General features: G+C 38.9%; 1 protein-coding gene across 9 annotated transcripts in view; it reads right to left on the bottom strand.

Moving 5' to 3' along the window:
- DCAF6 (DDB1 and CUL4 associated factor 6) overlaps positions 1-22374 on the bottom strand; it is an 83854-nt gene that overhangs the window by 33921 nt on the left and 27559 nt on the right. For 4 of the 9 annotated variants that reach the window (XM_036343665.1, XM_036343664.1, XM_036343666.1 and 1 more), the window contains exons 9-11: positions 21854-21973; positions 17424-17672; positions 6912-7067 (exon numbers count right to left, since the gene is read on the bottom strand). In XM_036343665.1, coding sequence (XP_036199558.1) covers positions 6912-7067; positions 17424-17672; positions 21854-21973 — 525 coding nt within the window. The remainder of the gene's footprint in view (positions 1-6911; positions 7068-17423; positions 17673-21853; positions 21974-22374) is intronic. The other 5 variants (XM_036343669.1, XM_036343670.1, XM_036343671.1 and 2 more) reach the window with 2 other exon arrangements.

The following is a 22374-nucleotide window of genomic DNA, read 5'->3' as shown; positions in this document are numbered from 1 at the left end:
CAAGCATGAAATGAGGTGCTCACTACATTTTGCTAGATGTTGCTTGTTATACCCTGAGCTGAAAAGGAAGCTCAAGTGAAGATGTTAGACAAGAAAATGTTTATGAAAGAAATATTCAGTGAGGGCATTACCAATACAGAAATAGGTAACTTTAAAACTCTGGGATGTATTGTGCATAGTACATCTGTACTCTGTAAAATCAGGCTTCTTTGGGTGCCTGGTGGGGAAAGAAAAACAGGCAAGAAGGCGGCTTAATGGTCTGGCTTCATGCTGCTGTTCACCTTGGCTCCAAAAAGAATATTTTTTTCTTTGATACATTGAGTTTCTATGGAAGAATTTACTTTATAAATGAGCTCTACTGTTTGAAAAACACTGGTACAGAGGGGAGGCAGCATGATAAAATGGGAAGAGCAGTCGTCTGGAGTTAGTCATTTTTTATTCTATTCTGATTCTGATAATGAGCTCTGTGACATAGAACAAGTAACAACAATTTTAGGCCTAAGCTTCTCCTTTCCTCCTGGCCATCCTGGGGACCTGGTAACTGAGCAAGGCACTGGGGAATAGTGGGAGCTATTCCTGGCTTGGGTTCCAGTGTTGCAGGGGAGCTACAGGAAAAGGAAAAATGTGGATAATAAGAACAGCTTTCCCTTAAATGTGAGAATGGTTCCCAGTTTCTAATCTCTTGAGCTCTAGTACTTAGCAAGTTCTGTTAAAAAAACTAAGATCTAGCATTGTGGCTGATCAGTCCCCGTTCATGATGGCATCTGATGCCCCCTAAAGTAGATCTTCTGAGTTAAGAGTGTCCTTAACATGGTAGCAAAGTTTTCCAATATATCCTGGATTCTCAGCAACTTTACATCACTTGACTATCTGTACATTTAAAAGTCTGAATCCTGCTGCTAGGACCACTTGTATCAACTTTGAATTGTCCACCTTCTGACATAATCGGTTTGCTCAATACGTTTTTGTATTGCTAGATTTCGACAGAGCATGGCCACCATTTGAATAACAGCTTTACTTATCCTTATTTATCACCTCTTCATCAGAACATTCTGTTCAACAAATCTGTACGACACACACAAAAAAGGAAGTAGGAATGACAGAACTTCAATCGGTTCCCTAACTCTTCATGCTTTCCTCTCCTTTATAAGACTGCTTCTCATTTATCCATTGCAGAGTTGGATACAATCCTGTTATTTTTGAAGAAGAGATAAGTTGATTTTTACAGAAAAACAAAATTATATTCTTTGAAGAAAAACATAATAAAAATGAGAGTCAGTGAAATAAATATTGGAAAATCCTCCTAGAATGTCTCCTATGAAATATTTTCCATCCCTTTGGATACATTTTATTGTGCTCTCATTTCATGATGAAGATCCTTATAAACTCTCCAAGCAATCTTTTTACAAATCTTTAATTTTTCCATAAACTTATAGAACGTACAAATGTTATGAAGTGTGTCTTATTTAATTATTAAAATAAAATTTAGGAAGAAATAAATTTCTAAAAAAAAACCCAACTTTGATAAAGGATCTAGAATGCTGTCATTTCCATAAAATTGTATATTTTTAAACTGTTAAAAGGATTTAGAATATGAACAAAGTTTATGTTAAGACAGATACTATTAAACTAAAAGGGTTTCCTTTTGGTCTCCCAGTCTGCCATGGATATTGCATATATTCAGGGAGCTTTTGCTGTTCCTCCCATCTTTAAGACCAGCATTTAATAAGCAATCCTTCTTGTCCATTGCTTCCCTTCTATTTATAATCCTAGTGCCCTGCAGCTATTTTTGGAAGGATCATTTGCATATCATGTAAACATTTGAAGTGATATGTTTTTATACCACTAGGTATTCATAAATACCATACTCATGACTTCTACTTAGAAATATTTCTAAAAAATAACTCAATAACCATCAGAATAGCTTATATTTCAAAAATCCGCTTATTAGCTCAATGCTGCTTGCTTTAGTTTCCGTACTCTACTCCATCTCTGTGCGACACCTTCTGAAAGGCACCATCACAAAATAATTATCGAACCATATGGTGCAGCAGTAATTTACTACAAAGCACAATATGGCCTGTCAGCTTATTGGAAGGGTCTAGACTAGAATGATATTATTATTTTTAAGGTCAAGATAAACTTTAAGCAAAAGCTCATTCAATAATAACTCAAGGTGTCTCATGCCAATTACTATATGTTTCTGAAAAGTTTGTGCTTTGGTCTTGAGAAAGTTCTTTAGCCCTCTGACGTCAGAATCTTCTCAACTATAGAAAAAAAATAATGAACTTAAGTCTGACAGGTAAATATCAGGGACTCTTCAGCCAGCCAGGCTCCCTGGGTTCAAATCTGGCTTTTCTCCTCAGTACTGTAATGCTGGGCAAGTTATTTAACTCCTCTAAGTCTCAGTTTCCCCATCTGTAAAATGGACATGGTAGCTACCACACACGATTCTTAGAAGATTTAATGAGATAATCCACGTAAACTACTTAGGTAGCTCACAGAAAAGGGTTAATTCATGGTATTATCACTTGCCTGTGTTTCAGAAACATAGTATTAAATGAAAACTGATGAGAGGAAGCTGTTCTGAAAACTATGGAGCATAGGCTCATATGTAAAGTTCTAGGAGAATCATCACTGCTTTGCTTGGATTCCCATTCAAGGTCGTTATGGAGTGCTTGCAGGGCTAGGTCAATATTATATCAAATTTACTGTGGCCTATGCTATAAACACTAAAACGTGGATGGAGTGCATCCACCTGAGAAGCGCCACACGTGACTGTGATCACGGACACTGGGGATCTGGTGTTGGAAAGAGCCTGTTTGCCCGGGATCGGGTAAGTGCTGATTTTTTCCAATATGGCTCAGTTTTGAAAAGCTTTTTTTTGAAAATAATCACCAATGTTCTATACCCTTTGGGGGGGTATAAAAATTACGTTTTTCCAGTCAGCAAAACCGTGCCATAAAGTGAAAAAACAGTTCCTACCTGACCCTCTCTAGGCTGGCTGCCTGCTCCAGTGGGGCTCTGTGGTGGTCGGGCCAGTACCAGCAGACTCCACAGGGTGCTGTCACTCTGAGCAGGAGCCAGCAACCCATGACTCCAGGGGACCTGAAATGGAAAAAAAGAGCTGGGTTTAAGATCAGCCATATGCTGAAGGCCTTTGCCATAGCTGTTTGCGGCATTCGTCTGAGAAATACACACACAGCTCATTCAAAGCCCCAGACGCTATCAGCCTGATGGGGCCCTGGTAAAAGCATGTTTGAGGTAGCAAGTGAAACATACTATGATTAGGATAGTGCATTATTATGTATACTATTCTACTTAGGAGTATAAAAGCTTTTTTATACTATCTAACCCATCCTTATGCTATCTCTGTAAATTATGGCCAGTCACACTATCTAAATACAGTAATAATTGGGAAACTGAGGCATAAAGCAGCCAAATGACCTGCCCAAGGTCATCTAGTCATAGAGCCAGGGACAAGATCTCAGCCAAGTCTAATACTCAGGCAGTAATCTGATGAAGGAAAATTCATTTCTGTATGATTAAAAAAAACATCATTGAAAGGCTAGAAATGAGTTATGGTGTATTTCCAAAAAGTGTAGGGAAAATGCTGATTTTTAAAACACTAAATAAAGTAAAAACATATCCTGACTGAAAAATAAAATGTTTGAAACTTAGCCATGTAGACTTGTCATTTACAGGTGTCAAAATTCTTTAAGAGTAGTGATTTCAAAATCACTTCAGGGAGCAGCAGTGACTTGGGGGAGGCATGAGGGGCAAACAGGTGAGTAATCTTCCTTTATGCTGAAATCACAATGGGGTCACTTTTGTATATTTTGCCTTAGAACTTCTATATGAGACTGGTACAAGGGTTCACAGTTGAAAAGAAAAACAAAAGAGAGAAAAATCACTGTTTAAACATCTTTTAACATCTATCTTCCAGAGCTCATTTTAACAGCAATTTTGAAACTGAAGGTGATACCATTTGGTGCCTTCGAAAGATGTTTTAGTTTTTACTTGCCAAGAAATACTGGCAACTAAATAAATATATTCTATCTGGGATTATCATTAACTAGCGTGAGGCCCCATCCCATTAAAACGTAGATTAGTTCTACCAAGTGATTTAATCCCACTCTCCTATAGAAATTAGGTACATTCATCTTACACTTAGCCCTTCACAAAAGATTCTCATCAGTCCTATCCTTTAAAAAGAGAATAAACTGTTTGCTAGACAATGTAATAATTCAGAAATTCTACAGTTGTGAAAATTGTTTGGTTTCCATATTATATTAATGTCTCCTTTGAGTATCTTATATCGGTAAGATTTAAATAGGTGAGAAGACAATAGAGATATCATTTACTGACAGTATTATCACTCACTGATACTCTAAATATATCAAGGTATAATGAGAAAATACAGATTTTATATATGAGAATTGCATATTGCTTATTGTTATTAAGTTAAAATCTAGATACTTTCTCTACTGATAGAAGTATTTAGTAGTAACATCTAGCGTGAAGGAATGGACTACTTAATGCCCATAATATACATACAAAAAATTGTATTTAATCACTAAGTATAACAAAATGTCTTAATAATAGTTTTTCAAATAAAACCTATCTCCCTGCTTAATTTCATAAATTTCATTCCTATTCTTTATTTCTATAATTTATGTGTTCTATAATAAAGAATGTTGTATTTCCCCCCCATATCAGAATTTAATAACTGAATAAAATATATAGATTTTATTAGTTGTCCTGTGGAATAAATGACAACCCATAGTTTAACGGTTCTTGTAATTACCAAACAGTATTCCTGTGACATGTGGAAAGAGCACTGTTGAGGAGCCCAGGGCATGTGCAGAGTAGACAAATGCTATGTGAAAAGCATGTGAAATAGATGAAGACCCCACCTTTAAGTGAGGGGAGCGGCACACCTGGAGTGGCAACACCGAGGGTCTCTGATACTGTGCATGTGGTCAGCCTCGGGGCCCAAGTACTTTGTTTAATAACAAAGAAAAGATAACACGTTTTTGAACTTCATAACTGAAAAGGTGTCTACTCAGCTTCAGCTTCTTAAAATTTCCACAAATACACTTGTTACCAAACTAGATACTATTTACTAAAAATGATACTTAAGAGTTGGGAAAATAGCATCTAATTTCACAGAGACTATATAACCACCCTAAAGTTTTCTGATTTGAAAAAGAACCTTCTTCCATTCAAATTGCTTTCCTGCTGCCCTAACCGGTTTGGCTCAGTGGATAGAGCGCCAGCTTGTGGACTCAAGGGTCCCAGGTTCGATTCCGGTCAAGGGCATGTACCTTGGTTGTGGCCACATCCCCAGTAGGGGGTGTGCAGGAGGCAGCTGATCGATGTTTCTAGCTCTCTGTCCCTCACCCTTCCTCTCTGTAGAAAATCAAAAAATACATTAAAAAAAACCACCAAAAACACAACAAATTGCTTTCCTGCTAATGTAGACAGCTTTGTTTTATACTCCACTTAAGTTTCCGTATTTTTAAGACACACACACACACACACACACACACACACACACACACACACAATTTGTCTTCTTATTGATTTCTATGTTGCCTGTTTTTTACTTGTGAAATAATTTAGCTAAAGTCTTATACAAGCACAAAGTCATAGCAAATGTTTTATTAAATGCCATGATTGTAACCTAATCAAATTTTTTTGTTAGTTTCAAGTATAGGAAAAGGTTCCTCTATAGTAAAAACAAAATAAATCAGAGACATCTTTGCCTGACTGCAATAAAAATCAGGTCTAGAATTTGTTCAAAACAGCACACCTATATTACAGTTATTTAAATCTGTTTTATTCCACCATGGCATTATATAATGTGCTTCTGTTATCAGAGTGCTTACTGGAACAAATAAACAGAGTAAAAGTTGTCCAATTCTACCAATATGCAAATTAACTCCAAGTAATTAAATCAGAGTTCTCAAAGCAATTAATGCCCAAACTCACCACCCCTTATGGTAATAAACGAAAGTATAATAATCTCTTAGTATGAGAATGCAGACACACTTTAGTTCCTAAGCAGAGATTTATGGAACCTAAGACAATACCTACAATATAGGATACACAGTACCTGTGATCCATCTGGAAAGAGTTGACAAATTATTTTATGCTCTATCTTTCATCAATTCTCTCAACAAATGCTTATTGAGCACCAAAAGCTTTCTTGCCGTAAAAGAACTGGGCCAGTAAAATACTCCAAGAAAAAGAGAGGTACAGATAATTGCTATCTCAGAGTTTTAGAGCATCAGAGCAGGACCATAAAACTGTGGAGTACATGTGCTGTCCTACAGATCAGAAAGCTGATTATGTGTAGAAGAGGTAAGTAAGTAGATACTGAAAATGTTCAAATAATTACAGAAGGGGATGACTGAGTCAGTATGCTAGTATGGCCAAACAATACTATAATTCTAAAATCCAGCATAACTACATTTATATGGGAATAGGAATACTGGTTAACTTTTAAAGCCAAAAAAAAAAAAAAAAAAAAAAAAAAAGGAGCAGCTAGGAGTCATATACATAGATAGCATTTAAAGGTATAGGAAATTTCAATAGAAATATCAATGGAAGCTCAAAATTCAATAGATAATTATTAGAAAGTAGTTCAGTGACTATAAAAGCAAAAAATATAGCCCCTCTCCAAATATAAATAAAACAATGCATTATTTTATATTCCCTTCTGGCAAATACTGCTGCCAGTGTGTCTCTCTAGCTATGGGATGACCACCACCACCCTAGGCAAGAAAGAGGAGAAGCTGCAAGCGCATCAGCTTTTGTTTCCAAGGGGAAGGGAAGCGTCTTACTACACAGTAGCAGTGTTAAACACCAACTCCACCAGCTACTTAAGGACACTGTATGCTAATAACCTGCAGCATGAGGGTCTTGGGCGGGGCCCTCATGGGAAGCCTGACCCGAAGTGGAAGGCGCAGCCAGCTCCTGCTGCCTCTGCTGCTCAGCCTTCTTAAGCCTCAGTTGGTACAGCCGCTTACGGAGCAAAGCTATCTCAGGCCCCCTTAAAAATTCTGACACAGATAGGAAAAGAAAGGTGAAAAAATAGTAATAAAATAGAAAATAGCAAGGATCTGATTATACATTAGATTATACAAGAAAATAGTAATCTGATTATACAAGAGAGAAGGATATAAATTAAACACATGTATCATGGAGGAATACTAAAAACAAATTACTCATATAAAAAGAAATTACCAGTCATTAAGAGATAAAGTATACACTCTTATAAACCCTAATGCTTCTGTTTAACTTGATGATTTAGATACATATAGTTCTCTAAGAATATTTAATTAAATAGAATGAAAATAAACTCCTCCAGGTTAAAACATTTTAAAACAAACACTCCTTTCCTCACTCCTCACTAATTTCATTTCTTTTTACAACAAAATGATATTAAGAAATGAAAAACTAAAAAGTATCAGTTATCTCATCTAATCTATATACAAATGCTACTAATTTTATTCAAATAATAATTAAAATCCAATTAAAATGATGAAAAAGTTAGACATTTGGAAACAATTCTTGGAATGTATTAGTGGCGAGCTCTTTAAAAAGTGAAAATTCCATATTTTTCAGCTAAAATATTTCTTTTTATGTTAGAATTGTCACTTGCTTTTTCTTTTTTAATGCTCAAATATATGTACATAATCTTTAATATTTTCTTAAACGTTCTCTGAAGCCTTGGTCATAGATTAAAAAAAATGGTACACAAAATTCTGCAGATACTGAGTGCCTGCTATGTGTGAAGCACTGCTTTAGGCTCTGGAATTAAATGAAATGGTGAACAAAGTAGTCTCTATGCATGTGGAGTTTATGTTCTGAGAAGAAAACAGACATCATTGAACACACACGTATATAGCACACGTGTCTGGGGGATAATGCGACGATTGAGCAGGACAAGGAATGGGGGACAGAGTGTGGCAGGGCTGTTTTGTGTCTGGTCATGAGGAAGGGCTTCTCTCACAGGTGGTTTTTGAACAAAGACCTCAAGGATGCACTGTGTGGAGGAAGGGCACTCCCAGTGGAGGGAACAGCAAGTGCAAATGCTTGCAGGAGAGTGCATTGGGATGTGGGATTACCTTACAGGCAATGGAAGCACGGTTTTGCTGATGGCCCAGGTAACAGGAAAAAGAGAATGCCATTTATTGCAACACTGAAGAACAGAGAAGGAGCAAGCGGTGTTAGAAGAAAGAAAAGAAATGACATATCCAAGTGCAGAAGCTGAGTAGGGACTGAATATGGCAGCCTAGAATTCCCCAAGTTATCTGGATGTCACTGGTGATGTGACTAGAGAGTAAGTGATGATAGAGAAGTCTACGAAATGAACTCTGGGACACTCCAGTGTTTAAGAGGAGGAGTGAGAAAGAGAAGCCTGCAAGGAGCACAGGGAACTGAATGAGGGACTTCTGTAGGCTGAGTGACGGGATGTGTTAAGAGTTTGGAGTAAGCAGTTGTGTCAAAGCTGCTGATATAATAAAAAAGATACTGAGAGCTTCCCATTGGATTTTGCACTTTGGAATCACTGCCGACCTTGACTAGAGGTGTTTCAGTGAAATCACAGGGACCAAACTACTGGAACAGCTTTAAGACAAAGGGGAGGTAATGATGTAGAATCAAGGCACATATGCCTGGCAAGTGTAGCTCAGTGGTTGACCTGAGCCAGGAGCTCATGGTTCAATTCCCAATCAGGGTACATGCCCGGATTACAGGCTCGGTCTCCAGTGGAGAGCATGCAGGAAGCAGCTGATCAATGATTCTCTCTCATCACTGATGTTTCTATCTCTCCCTCACTCTCCCTTCCTTTCTGAAATCAATAAAAATACATTTTTTTAAAAAAAGGCACATACACTCCAAGTCTTGCTAATGGGGAACAAAGCGGGTGAATGGTTTGTGTTAGTTTGGTAGATAATCCCTATGTTTGTATGCTAACGGACAATGCTGAATTAGGAGCAGAAAGAAAGATGATGCATGGAAAGAAGTGGCAAACACAGGAAGGATACCCTTGAGTCCACCAAAGGGGATGGGCTGCCCTGAGAAGAGGAGGAACTGGTATTGGACAGATGCATAAAACTTCACCCACCAGAACCAAAGGGCCGGCGGGGCACACGGGTAAGAGTCAATAGTTGAAGATTTGATGGTGGGAGCACACACAATTTCTTGTGACACTGGCTGCAAATTATATAAATTGCCAAACAGCTTTCAGCCTCTTGTACATACATTATGAGACTACAAACACTGGTGTATTACTTTGGGAATTCATTATGCCAGAGATACTAACCTCTCATTACTATGTCATCTATGTATAGAGAGTTTTATTCAATTAGCCAATTGGCAGCTATTTCACAAGCCATTCAAGTACCATCATAGTTTCTCACTGCTAGTTCTTCCTATAGAATTCTGCAGTACAGAAGAAGATAGTATTCATTGAGAAATGAACTGTATGCTCAATAGATAGTGCTTTCCTTTTAGGTAGGCACATATACCTTACTAGAGGCCAATGCCTGAAATTTGTGCACTAGAGGTAGAGGGTGGGGTTCCTCAGCCCGGCCTGTGCCCTCTCACAGTCCGGGACCCCCCACGTAATGTCTGGCTGCTGGCTTAGGCCCGATCACCCTGGGCCTAAGATGGCAGTCAGACATCCCTCTCACAGTCCAGGACTCCTTGGTCCTTACCACCTGCCTGCTCGCTGTTCCTTAGCACTGCCATGGAGGCAGGAAAGGATCCCCACCACTGCGCTTGCCAGAAGTGAGTCCGGCTTCTGGCTGAGCGGCGCTCTCCCTGTGGGAGTGCACTGACCACCAGGGGGCAGTTCCTAAGCGTCTGCCCCCTAGTGGTCAGTGCGCATCATAGCGACCAGTTGTTCCACCGGTCATTCTGCTGTTCCGTCAATTTGCATATTAGGGTTTTATTATATAGGATTGACTGTCAGCATAATAACAATGCTTTTTACAGTATAAAATAGAGCATCATTATAAAGCCATAAAGTCTATCTTTTAATACTTCAAAAGAAATTGCCATAAGAAGTGAGATTATATCTGTCAAATTTTGCTATGAAAACAGAAAAAAATCACCAAAAAATTCACCCAATTTCATGGTTGTTTCCAACCCTGTCTTTTGTACTGCCAAATGTTTTGTGGGAATATAAGAGTCTCCATCCTAGACCACTGGGTGATGCAGCAAAGAAACAGCAGCCCTAGGAGCAAGCAGTGATGCTTTCTAACCTGGAAAATCAAGATTTAGCCAATACTTCCAGTGCTCTAGAAAGAAGAATTTGTTTGCCTGCTTTTAAGGCTGGCTGTATGGTGGCTCTTTCCCCCCTTGGGTTAAAAAAAAAATGAGCCCAGAAAAAGAAGTCAACACATAGCTAACTAGGAAAAGCAAATAATAAATTAAAAATTTCAACCACACATACAAATAGTTCTGCTAGTGGGTTTGACATATTAAAGGCAGGTAAAATACACATATATTACACCCTTGTAAAAATGCACACACAAACATATATAATTTATAATGCAAATAAAATGCTTAGAATTAGTTTTGCTAAGATGAGCCAAAATAGAAAGTGATTATAATGAATACCTTTGGGTTGAATTAAAAAATAGTAAGAAACAAAAAACCCTCAACAATGTGTCAGGAAATGCTAAAGGAAAATTTGTACTTCCATCTCTAAAACGACTAACTCTCTATTCTTGCGTTCTTCTCAAAGACTCCAGGCTAGTCTCCTTAATGCCTTAATTCCCACTGAGACAGGAGAACAAAGGCTGGCTTGGTTAACCTCATGTCCTGCTTCTCCAATACACAGGGTCTTTGGTTGTGGACACTGGGCTATGTTTATATCTGACTCCATGGTGCTTTCTCTGCCTGCTCTCAATGTGTGTCTTGTCCAGGTGGTCCTTGTGCATTCTTTATCCTAGAACTGGTCGCTCCTTTACTTACGGCTTCCAAGTAGCCTCTTCTTTAGTTTCCCCAAAGTGGCTGTTAACCTAACATTTCCACTTGTTTATAATCTATAAATGGCCTTACCTAGTCTGAGTAGACCCCGATCCCCTTTAAGTAAACTGAAATCTGGATGTTTGGGCTTTAAAATGTTTGCTCTGATAATAGAGTTCTTATCTCCCCAGACATTTTTTCTACAGAGCTCAATTCAGCTATAATGACTCTGCATAGACCTAAATAGATTTGTAAATCTGAGCAGACACAGTTGTTTGTAAACAAGCAGGAATCCACACATAGTCCATATCATATACTATCTTAACAAAATGAAATCCTCCTGGTCTAAGTGATCCATTTAATTCAAAACAGGGGTCCTTGCTGTGACTCCTTTCTCAAAGGGAGCCTCCCAAACTGAATTTTGTATGTACTGAGATACCCATCCAATCCCAAACCACCTTTTCTAATCATATTCTGTGATTTAGATTAAAATAAAACAAAAGGAACAAAACTGTAATATGCTGGAATGATGGCCTCATGTACCACTCCCTCATTACCATGGGAAAAAATTGCAAATAACACACAAAATGAAGACATTTTCAGGCTTAGTTTAGAAATGACTAAAAGTGATGTCTGATTGGCATTACCAAGAAAAGAAGAAAAACCTTATAATTACCTTGAAATACATAAAACTGTGGAGATTTCATTTTAACCTACATAGTTTCAACTCATATTCAGACCTTTCTGGTTTTTAACTAATCATATAACCAGTCTTCTGTTAAATAGTCAAGAAAAGACCACATGTAATATAAGAATCAAAATGTCTGATTAAATTCTGGGTTATGTATATAGAATATGGTTTCAAATGACCTGACTACTTGAAATAAAATTCAAGTACACAAAGAGTAAAGAAGTCAAACAAAAAGTACTACCAGCTGATTTCAAATTACACTTGAGTATATTTATTTTCCTAATTAATCACGGTCTACTCAGGTCCCCTAGACCAGTGGTTCTCAACCTTCCTAATACAGTTGCAACATTCCTTTAATACAGTTGCTCATGTTGTGGTGACCCCAACCATAAAATTATTTTTGTTACTACTTCGTAACTGTAATTTTGCTAGTGTTATGAATTGTAATGTAAATATTTGATATTCAGGATGTATTTTCATTGTTACAAATTGAACATAATTAAAGCATAGTGACTAATCACAAAAACAATATGTAATTATATGTGTTTTCCAATGGTCTTAGGCGACCCCTGTGAAAGGGTCGTTCGACCCACAAAGGTGTCGCAACCCACAGGTTGAGAACCGCTGCCCTAGATACACTCTTCCTTGGTAATGCACTTGGTATGTTCACCTCACTCATGGCTTCATTTTGTTTTTTCCTACTTATATTTCTGTTTGTCCTAATTCTATCATTTATAAAAATGATTTTAAAAAGTATTTCTGTAAATTACCTTAAAATATTTTTGAACAAAGTAGGAAAGAATGTAGTCTTATATGTTCTGAATAGTTGAGGGCAAACAGTGGATCCAAAAATGATGAATGACTGGATACCCATTCACAGCATCTCCCCTAGATGACATCACATTGGGGAGCCTATGGGAAACATCCAGAATGAATGGAGTGGGCTGAAACTATACAGACTAAAATAGAGCTAAGTATACCCTATCTATAAATATATAAAAGGCTAATATGCTAAGTGTCCAACCATCCAACCGGTCGCTATGATATGCACTGACCACCAGGAGGGCAGACGCTCAATGCAGGAGCTGCCGGGCTGCAGTGACTTGGCAGCAGTGGTTCTCGGGTGACACACCCTGAAACCAGAGAGGAGGGAGCCCGATTCCTCATGGGCTGCAAGATTCCATCTTTGGCCGTGGGCTATGTTGTTGCTGGGGCACTGCCAGCGCTGAATCTGGTTACTGCACACTCACATTTGCGTTCCACACCCTGTATGACAGCAACTTTGCAGAGTGCCCTCTCGCACTCCGGGACCCCTCAGGGGATGTTGGAGAGCCTGTTCTGGCCCAATCCCCACAGGCCAGGCCAAGGAACCCCACCTGCTGGAGGGACCCCTGCTCACTCTGCAGATGCCTGGGAGGGACCGTGGGAGGTTGGCTCCATGGCATGTCCGGCCCGTCTCACCCAGTCCCGCCCCACGGGCCACCTTCTAATTAATTTCCTTTCAATGTGCACGAATCCGTGCACCGGGTCACTAGTATAGCTATTCTAGCTTAAAGATAACAATCTTAACAGTACCATTAGAGAATGACTATTTTTTGAGGGGGAGGCTTACATAGAACAAGATAGATAATGTCTCTCTGTATTTATGAGAATATATTCTAGTAAGAGACAATAAGTCATATCAATCAAAAGTGAGCAAGAAAATTACAAAATTTTATAAGAACTTTTCAGGAAATAAGCAGAGCTATTTGTCAGGGAGAATAAACTTTTAGCGAGGTAGGAAAAAAAGATAAATCTAGGTAGGGGAGTTACGAAAAACCTCCCTTGGGAGACATTTGAGCTGAGACCCAAGAAACAAGGGGTTGACTCTATGATTAAGTCAGGGGAAGAGCTTCTCAGCTCGGGTACTTACTGTTCTCCAACTCTAAGTACAGAGGCTTAATCAGAAAGAAAGTGGCACATTTGGGAAACTGAAAGGAAACCAGGACAGCCAGAGCGCAGTGATCATCAGGGACAGAGAAAGTGGTGTGAGATAAAGCTGGAGCGGGAGGCAAGGGCCAGGCCAAGTCAGTTCCTACACGTCCACAGTAAGGAGTTTGATTTCCTTCTTTTGTAGTTGTATTTCCAATTGCAATTAGAAATCTTTGAGGGTTATTTTTTGTGTGTTTTTTTGTTTGCTTTTTGTTAATTCTCACCTGAGGATATTTTTTCCATTGCTTTTTAGAGAGAATGGAAGGCAGGGAGGAAAAGGGAGAGAGAGAGAAATATCAGTGTGAGAGGGACACGTCGATTGGTTGCCTCCTCACACACCCTAACCGGGGGCAGGAGCAAACCTGCAACCCAGGTACCTGCGCTTGACCAGGAATCAAACCTGTGACCCTTCGGTGTGCAGGCTGATTCTCTAACAAGTGAACCACACAGGCCAGGTCTCTTTGAGGGATTTCAAACAGCTAAGTTATATAATCTGAGTTTACATTTTAAAAAACTTTAAAAATACAAGGCTGCTGCCTGGAGAATAAATGATAAGGGAGCAAGAACAGCTGCAGGGAGAGCAATCAGCAGACAAGAAAGGTGGTGAGAGGGAAAGAAGTAGAACCAACGGGACTTGATAGTGGATAGAGCCTGGGTCACGAGGGAAAGTGATCAGGAACAAGTCATAGGCTGTTAAAACAAGCAAATGGGCAGTGGTATTATAATTTACTAAGATATAAAACAACTAAGATGGAATAGATTAGGGGACTGGAAGGGTGGGAGGCTAAATTAAGTTTTAGTCCGGACACATTAAACTAAAGATGTCCAAAGACAGTCAGAAAGCAGTGTCCCATAAGCCACTGCACGTAAGAGTCTAGGGATCATCAACTTGGAAGAAATATTAAAAGCTATGGGGACTGACATAGTCGCCCAGGGATAGATCACCGATAGCGAAAAGGAGCCAGACTATGGGGTTCTACAGAAGAAGAAACATCAGCAGTGATCACTGAAAACCACCGAGAGTTGGTAGTCTGGGTACAGAGGCAAAAGTGGTGTCAAAAGGCCAAGAAAGGAAAGTTTCAAGAAAGAAAGGAGCAGCAGACTTAAATATAACTGGGTCAAAAGTTTGAGTAAGGTACTAACAGAGAAGTAGACTTTAAATTTGTCAAAATGGAAGTCACTGGTGACTCCGACAAAGGTTTCTGTGGAAAAGGGGGCTGAAAGGCAGATTGGAATTAGTGGATAAATAAATGGAAGATGGTAAGAAAGTAGAAATAATATGTGTGAGTGACTCTTTTGAAGACTCTGATTTAAAAGAAGCAAAGTTCTAAGGCTGGAGGGGAATCGGGATAATTAAGAGAATTTTAAAGACAGTGGATAATAAGAGAGCATGCTTGAGGCCAAAAGGAACAATTCAGGAGAAAAGGCAATAATGATGCAGGAGAGGGAGCAAAGTCCTGGAGGTGCTGGGAAGGAACGGGAGTGCCCTTTCATAGGAGCAGACACACTTCTCCCATCACATCAATGGTTGTGCCGATGCAGGAAGGTGGTCAGCTGAGGGTGGGATGAGGGCAAGGGGGAGGGGGGTGGCGCGGTGAAAAGTCTGAGAGATAGGAAGGTGTAGAATGAGCACAGTGTCTAAGGACTACCCTGACAGTGTGGTCATGACCTTCCTCACTATCACTCAGGAACTCAGCTCAGTCTAAGAGAGAGCAAATAATTAGGTTCAATCGGAGAAGGAATTTTGCCAGGCAAGTTTTCACATTCTCAATGTCCCTTTCCTTCACCCCAGCAAAAGTGACAGGAAATGCAAGGGACATGAAGGAAGAGAACAAACATTTACAGAAAGAGGTATCCGCAGCAAGGCAAGAAGCACACGTCTCATTTTCTTTATTTCTATGCAGGACAGTAAGAGAAATCATGGTTTGAAGATGACGCTCCCACCCACTCCATGGACAAATCTCACCATCACAAACCTTAGTTCTGGACTTAAAAGTCCATAAGAGATTGGGAAACAAAGGAAGACATTAAGTCCTTATTGTTAAAATGTTGGGCTCTGGGATAATGAAAGGCTGTGTCAGAACAATTACAGACATAATCCTTAGATATTACATCTAACATCAAACACTTTCCTCAACAGCAAAACTATCTTGATAACACAGAAAATATTCCAATTTTTCATGGTGTAGTCAACCAAAATTCTTTCAATAATCTATCAGTTAAAAATATTTCCTTACTTTCTTTGAAAAATATATAGGCAAACTGCAAAGTGATCACATGGTCATCACAAAGTTTTCCTATTTCAATGAGTCACATGACTGCAGCATTTAATATTAAATTTAGCAATTTGAAATGCAGTATTAAGATGTGTTAAATAACTATAACAAAAAAAATAACTCTATACTAAGTACCTTTCTCAGCAATAACTGTAATGAGTTGAGATGCACTGGAATGTGAACGTGACCTAAGGAGTCTTCTTGCTAAGTTGTTCCTGATAACTTATAAATGATTACAATACTGAAGAATATTTCCAAGAATGCTATCGCTTTAAAAATTCTTGTTTTTACCAATTTTACCTGCTTTGAAAAGCAAACTTTTAACTGATTCTGTCCCTTGTTCCCAAACTCTCCAAAATATTTTATTTTCCCATAAGTTGGAATGCTATGTTGATTAGAGAATGAAAAACCGGATTTTATAGCTTAGCTTTATCTTACTACTATAGATAAATTGAGCACAGTGTTAACAGTTACATAATTGATTCTGGCTTCCATTCCCATAACCTAAAATGAATTAATAAAAATGGGAAATATTGATTTAAAAAGTGCTTAATTTAAAAACACCCCATGTTTGGTGATCTGGCATCCAATTCCAGAGAACAAGAATACAGTGACAGCTTGGCAGTTAGGCTGTTAGGAAATTTTATCAGTTTCAGCTTAGGCCTGCCAGCCGTACCTCCAGGTGCTAATATTTTGGTTATATGTCAAGTAAAATTGTTCCTTGAGGAAAAGACCCAAGGAAAAACATCTTACCAGTTATTATAATTACATGTATACAGTTAAGATGCCAAGTAACTACAGACATAGCTGCTGACAATTATTGTTATAAATAGTACAGGCCACAGTTTGAGGGGAAAATAAATTGAACACAAGGAGTTATAATACTGAGGAAATAGTATTTTAACAGAATTTAGAAGTTAATTTTTCCCCTAATATCAAGCACCGAAAAGACAATTGTTTAAACAACTCTTTTTTAAGTAAATATAGAAGAAATAATTCTTTTAGTTAATTGTACTGTATATGTTGCTGACAACAGACCACATCAAATGCACCATACAGAATTATTAAAAGTGCTTCGTGATTTGAGAAAAAAATAAGAAAAAATATAAATACAATGGAAACAATAATCAGTGTTATATTTTTACCGTTATTTAATACAGACTTACAACCAAATAGGTTTAGAAAGATTTTGGTCTATAATGGCCTATAAAAATAATCTTTAAGAGAGGTGCATTAAACTATCTCCTGGTACCCATATTTTTATAAAACTCTCTTATGTAAATGGAAGATTCCTGCTACTTATTAAAATTCATGCAGGTTAGGCACACTTGAATTTCACGTTTTGGTTTTATGTTCACATATTATGTGTCATTTAGATTATTTGCTCCAGCAGGAACCAGTCAATGTGACTTAATGTCTTTCCAAACAGCCCCTAGAGAATGATCATGATCAGAAACCATCAGACGACCCACCGCCTATTTAAAGAGTAACATCCTCACCAGACTGATGGTGTGTGTGCTGTCCAGACGCCTCGGCAGACAACCTGTGCTCACTTTCTGGAGAGGACAGCAGAGAAGTAGAAGGTGGGCTTCCTGGAGGAGATGCTGTGGAGTGGACCATGGAGGATGTGGAAGGTTGTAGAAACTGCTCAGCTGAAGTGTCTACTTCCATCACAGTGTCACCCGATTCCAAAACAGTGCCTGACGGGACCGTAGGAAGAGTCGAAACATCTGACTGACTCGTCCCACCTTTAAAAAGCACATGTTACTGCAAGTTTGAATACTAAACGCTTTCCAAAACCAACCACTCAGAAGAGGTATGTTCAGGCGCACTTCACACACACACACATGTGTACACACACACACACACACACATACACAGAAATATATAATATACAGGAAATCAAAAACACCCACTGGTAGTTTGGTCCATTTGACTAGGCTAGTCAATAGGGGTAAACATCTATCTATAGCACATTCTCATTAAAAATAATCATTCTTTTAAGAAAATGATCCATATGGCAGCTTCATTTAGACAAAGCTAAATAACTTGTGAGATGCCTAGAAACATGCCTAGTCCCTCAAATTTAAAGGTGATGATTCCTTGTGGAATCTAATGAACAAAATGAATTAACCAACAAAATAAGACCCAAGGCAGGGAGGCATAGAACAGACTGACATACCTCGATATGGGGTTGGGGAGACGAGAAGAAATAAACCAAAGAACTTATATACTTATATGCATAAAACATGGACATGGGCAATGGGGTAGTGAAGATCTGGGGGAGAAAATACGTGGTGGAAGGGGGGGGAAGGGAGGTAATGGGAGATATAATACTGTGAACAATAAAAAATATATTAAAAATAAATAAATATTGATCCTGGGTTTCGGCACCAAAAAATAATAATAAATTTTAAAAAAATAAATAAATAAGGTAATGATTACGATGCAATAGCTGGATAATAGAATAATGGATTTATACTGAGATATTTCCACTCTATAACATCATGTCCTTGGTAAAACATTTAATAAAAATTTTATTAGCAAGAGTAAAACAACAAATAGTCCAGAATAGGATTAAGTTCTTCATTCCCATTTCATTAGCCATAATGTTTTAACCACTAAACAAACATGATGAAGGCATGATTTTGAAAGGCTTAAGTGTCCATTATATGCTGTGCTAGGCTTCCTGCTATCTGCAAAGAAATAATTAGTACTCAATAAATATTAAAAATTTTCCTGATTTTGCTTCAAATCTAGATTTTATTAAAAATGGAGTGGACAGAGGAGAAACCAAGAAGACGGCATAGGTAAACACCAGAAATTACTGCCTCCCACAACAACTTCAAAAATACAACTAAAAGACAAAACGGACATCATCCAGAACCACAGGAAGGCTGGCTGAGTGGAAATTCTACAACAAGAAGGAAAGAGAAAAGCACACTGAGACTCAGAGGAGCTGCGAAGTAAAGTGCAGAGATACGGAGGCGCACGTGGAAAGGGCTGGCAACTGAGGATGCGGCTGTCTTTTTGAATCAGGAGGGAGTCAAAAGTTCCCTACTGCTCTGAACTCCAGTTCTGGGAAGTCTCTGGGGACCCAGACTCATACGGGGAGAAACTGGACTGTCTGGCAGTGGGCAGAACCTGGAACTTGAGGGCGGCTTTCTCTTAAAGGTGCTTGTAGCAATTTCCGGGACACTGAGACGCGGGGCCTCTTAGGGCAGGGTTGAGGATCAGCCATAGCTGCTTGCTTCGCCCTGTTGATTCCCTGAGACCCTGCCCCACCCAAGCTGCGGCAGAGGCTTTTGCATATGAATGCTCTGGCCCTTTGCAATCTGAAAATTACTTAACAAACTGCAGCTGGGCCAGACAGACCCAGAACTTCCAAGAGAAGGCCCAAGGCCCCACAGCAGCTTGCACTGCTTCACAGCTGGGCCTCACCTGCGCACCTCCAAACCCCAAACAAGGAAGGGGAATCTGCAGATCTCCTCGTAGCTCCTGCTGGGTAGCCTCAGGCAGAGGCTAAATTAGTACCTCCTTAGATCCAAGAGCCAGTGTACCCAGTGGTCAGAGTGGGACCATCCAGATTACAACTCCTCAGATCCGTAAGGGACACACTCAGGGGGCAGACTCAGTGAGCACCAAAGCCCCACTGAAGAAAGTCTTGCCCCATAAGGGTGTCTTCAGCACAGAAGTTCTCCCACCGTAGACACAGCTGATTCTCACAGCCAATTGGCCTGGAGATCAATTCCTCCCAGTGATACCTACAACAATCAAGGCTTAACTATAACAAGACTGTGCACAAAGCCCACAAAGAGGTGCACCAAGAGTGTCCACCTCAGGTAATTGGGGAGGCTGAGCCACTGGGCCCTATAGGACACCTAGCACACAAAGCCACTCTACTAACACAGGGAAGCATAAAAAATGCAGAGACAAAGAAACAGGTCACAAATGACAGACATGGAGGAAAGCAAACTACTGGATATAGAGTTCAAAACCACAGTTATAAGGTTTTTCAAGAATTTTCTAGACACCGCCGATAAATTTCGTGAGACCCTGGAGAATATGAAAAAAGACCAACTAAAAATTAAGCATACACTGACTGAAATAAAGAATAATATACAGAGATCCAACAGCAGACTAGAGGATCCCAAGAATCAAGTCAAAGATTTGAAATATGAAGAAGCAAAAAATACCCAACCAGAAAAGCAAAAAGAAAAAAGAATCCAAAAATATGAAGATAGTGTAAGGAGCCTCTGGGACAACTTCAAGCGCACCAACATCCGAATTATAGGGGTGCCAGAAGAAGAGAGAGAGCAAGATATTGAAAACCTATTTGAAGAAATAATGACAGAAAACTTCCCCTACCTGGTGAAAGAAACAGACTTACAAGTCCAGGATGCACAGAGAACCCCAAACAAAAGGAATCCAAAGAGGACCACACCAAGACACATCATAATTAAAATGCCAAGGGCAAAAGACAAAGAGAGAATCTTAAAAGCAGCAAGAGAAAGAAAGTCAGTTACCTACAAGGGAATACCCATATGACTGTCAGCTGATTTCTCAGCAGAAACTATGCAGGCCAGAAGGGAGTGGCAAGAAATATTCAAAGTGATGAATAGCAAGAACCTACAACCAAGATTACTTTACCCGGCAAAGCTATCATTCAGAATTAAAGGTCAGATAAAGAACTTTACAGATAAGAAAAAGCTAAAGGAGTTCATCATCACCAAACCAGTACTATATGAAACGCTGAAAGGTATTCTTTAAGAAGAGGAAGAAAAAAAGGTAAAGATACAAATTATGAACAACAAATACACATCTATCAACAAGTGAATCTAAAAATCAAGTGAATAAAAAATCTGATGAACAGAGTAAACTGGTGAATATAATAGAACCAGGGGCATAGAAAGGGAGTGGACTGACAATTCTTGGGGGGAAAGGGGTTTGGGGGTGCAGGAAGAGACTGGACAAAAATCGTACACCTATGGATGAGGACAGTGGGAAGGGTAAGTTCATGCTTTGTAAGATACAACTACCACAGAATGTCAAGTTTTTTCTTTTAATCACCATGATTTAAATATTTCTTAAATTTAAGCAGAAATTTAGTAACTCTTCAGCAAATCCACAGTCCAAGGAATTTAAAAAAAAAATTTTTTTATTGATTTTGGAGAGGAAGGGAAAGGAAGAGAAAGATAGAAACATCAATGATAAGAGAGAATCATTGATTGGCTGCCTCCTGCATGCCCCCTACTGGGGATCGAGCGCACAACCCGGGCATGTGCCCTTGACCGGAATCGAACCCGGGACCCTTCAGTCCATTGGCCCATGTTCTATCCACTGAGCCAAACCAGCTAGGGCCCAAGGAATTTTTTTAAAAGTTAATTGATATGCATGATTTAACAAAATCCACTTATAGATGAAATTCAATAGAAATCTTTAGTTTGGGGATTTAAAATATTTTGGTGTTAACTTTTTATATGCTCACTTTTGATAAAGACAAGTAACTTGCCAAAGACCACAAAGCTGGGAAGTAGTGAACAAAGATATGAAAACAGGTCAGCTAACACCAGAAACGTAATTAATAACCAATTATACAAGTAACCAAAAGCAGAAAGTATTCAATTATATAAAACTTATTTATCTACAGGGTTTTATATATTTCTACTCTAATAAAAAAAAGGACTTAAGTGGGGACTATCAGCTGCTCTTACTTTTTTTTGAGAAAAGCAAAAAATAAGGACTAGAACTAGTGGAAACTGAAGGGACCAGTTGTACCTAATGCCCTCTCCCTCTCCTGCTTCACATAACAGTAAGAACCTTGCGTTACTGTAGGTCTAAAACATGGTGGAAATCGGATGGCAAAAATAAACCCCACTCAGTAGTTGTTACCAGCTTTCTGATGACTGTAATTAATAAGAGCACCCACCTGTGGGTCGAGATCTTCCTCGTCCTCTATTGCTTTGTGCAACCTCACTTGCTTCTTCAAACCACCTTGATAACATGTCAGACATTCTCTGCATCAATGACACATTGGGACTTTGCTCTCCTATGAAAACACAGGTCATATCAGTGAACTAGTAATAAGTCAGCATCTTTCATTAATGCAAAAACCCAGATTTGAGGGCCTTAAAATGAACATAACTTAAAAAAATCAAATTGCCCAAATAAATTCTATGAATGTACACAGATCCACAAGAGCCATCATCACATTTCACATTAAAGTTTAAATGAGAGGCTCTCCATGTGTGTTTGAGTTCCTTAAGAACAGGATTTAGCTCCTATATCTTTGCCTAGTCTTAGGGTCCCCCCATCCCTACCCAACCCACCTCTTTAGTTCTAAAAGTGCACAGCTAGGAAGGTCTTGTGCATTGTACACTGTTCAGATTAAAAGAAAAGTTTGCCCTCTTACTTAAATTTTCTTAAACTGAATTTGTTTTCATCATTTAC

The sequence above is a fragment of the Myotis myotis genome, unplaced genomic scaffold, assembly GCF_014108235.1.
Source record: "Myotis myotis isolate mMyoMyo1 unplaced genomic scaffold, mMyoMyo1.p scaffold_m19_p_18, whole genome shotgun sequence".
Taxonomy (NCBI): domain Eukaryota; kingdom Metazoa; phylum Chordata; class Mammalia; order Chiroptera; family Vespertilionidae; genus Myotis; species Myotis myotis.
Note: the sequence above shows the minus strand (reverse complement) of the source record. Positions and strands in the feature narration are given on the sequence as shown.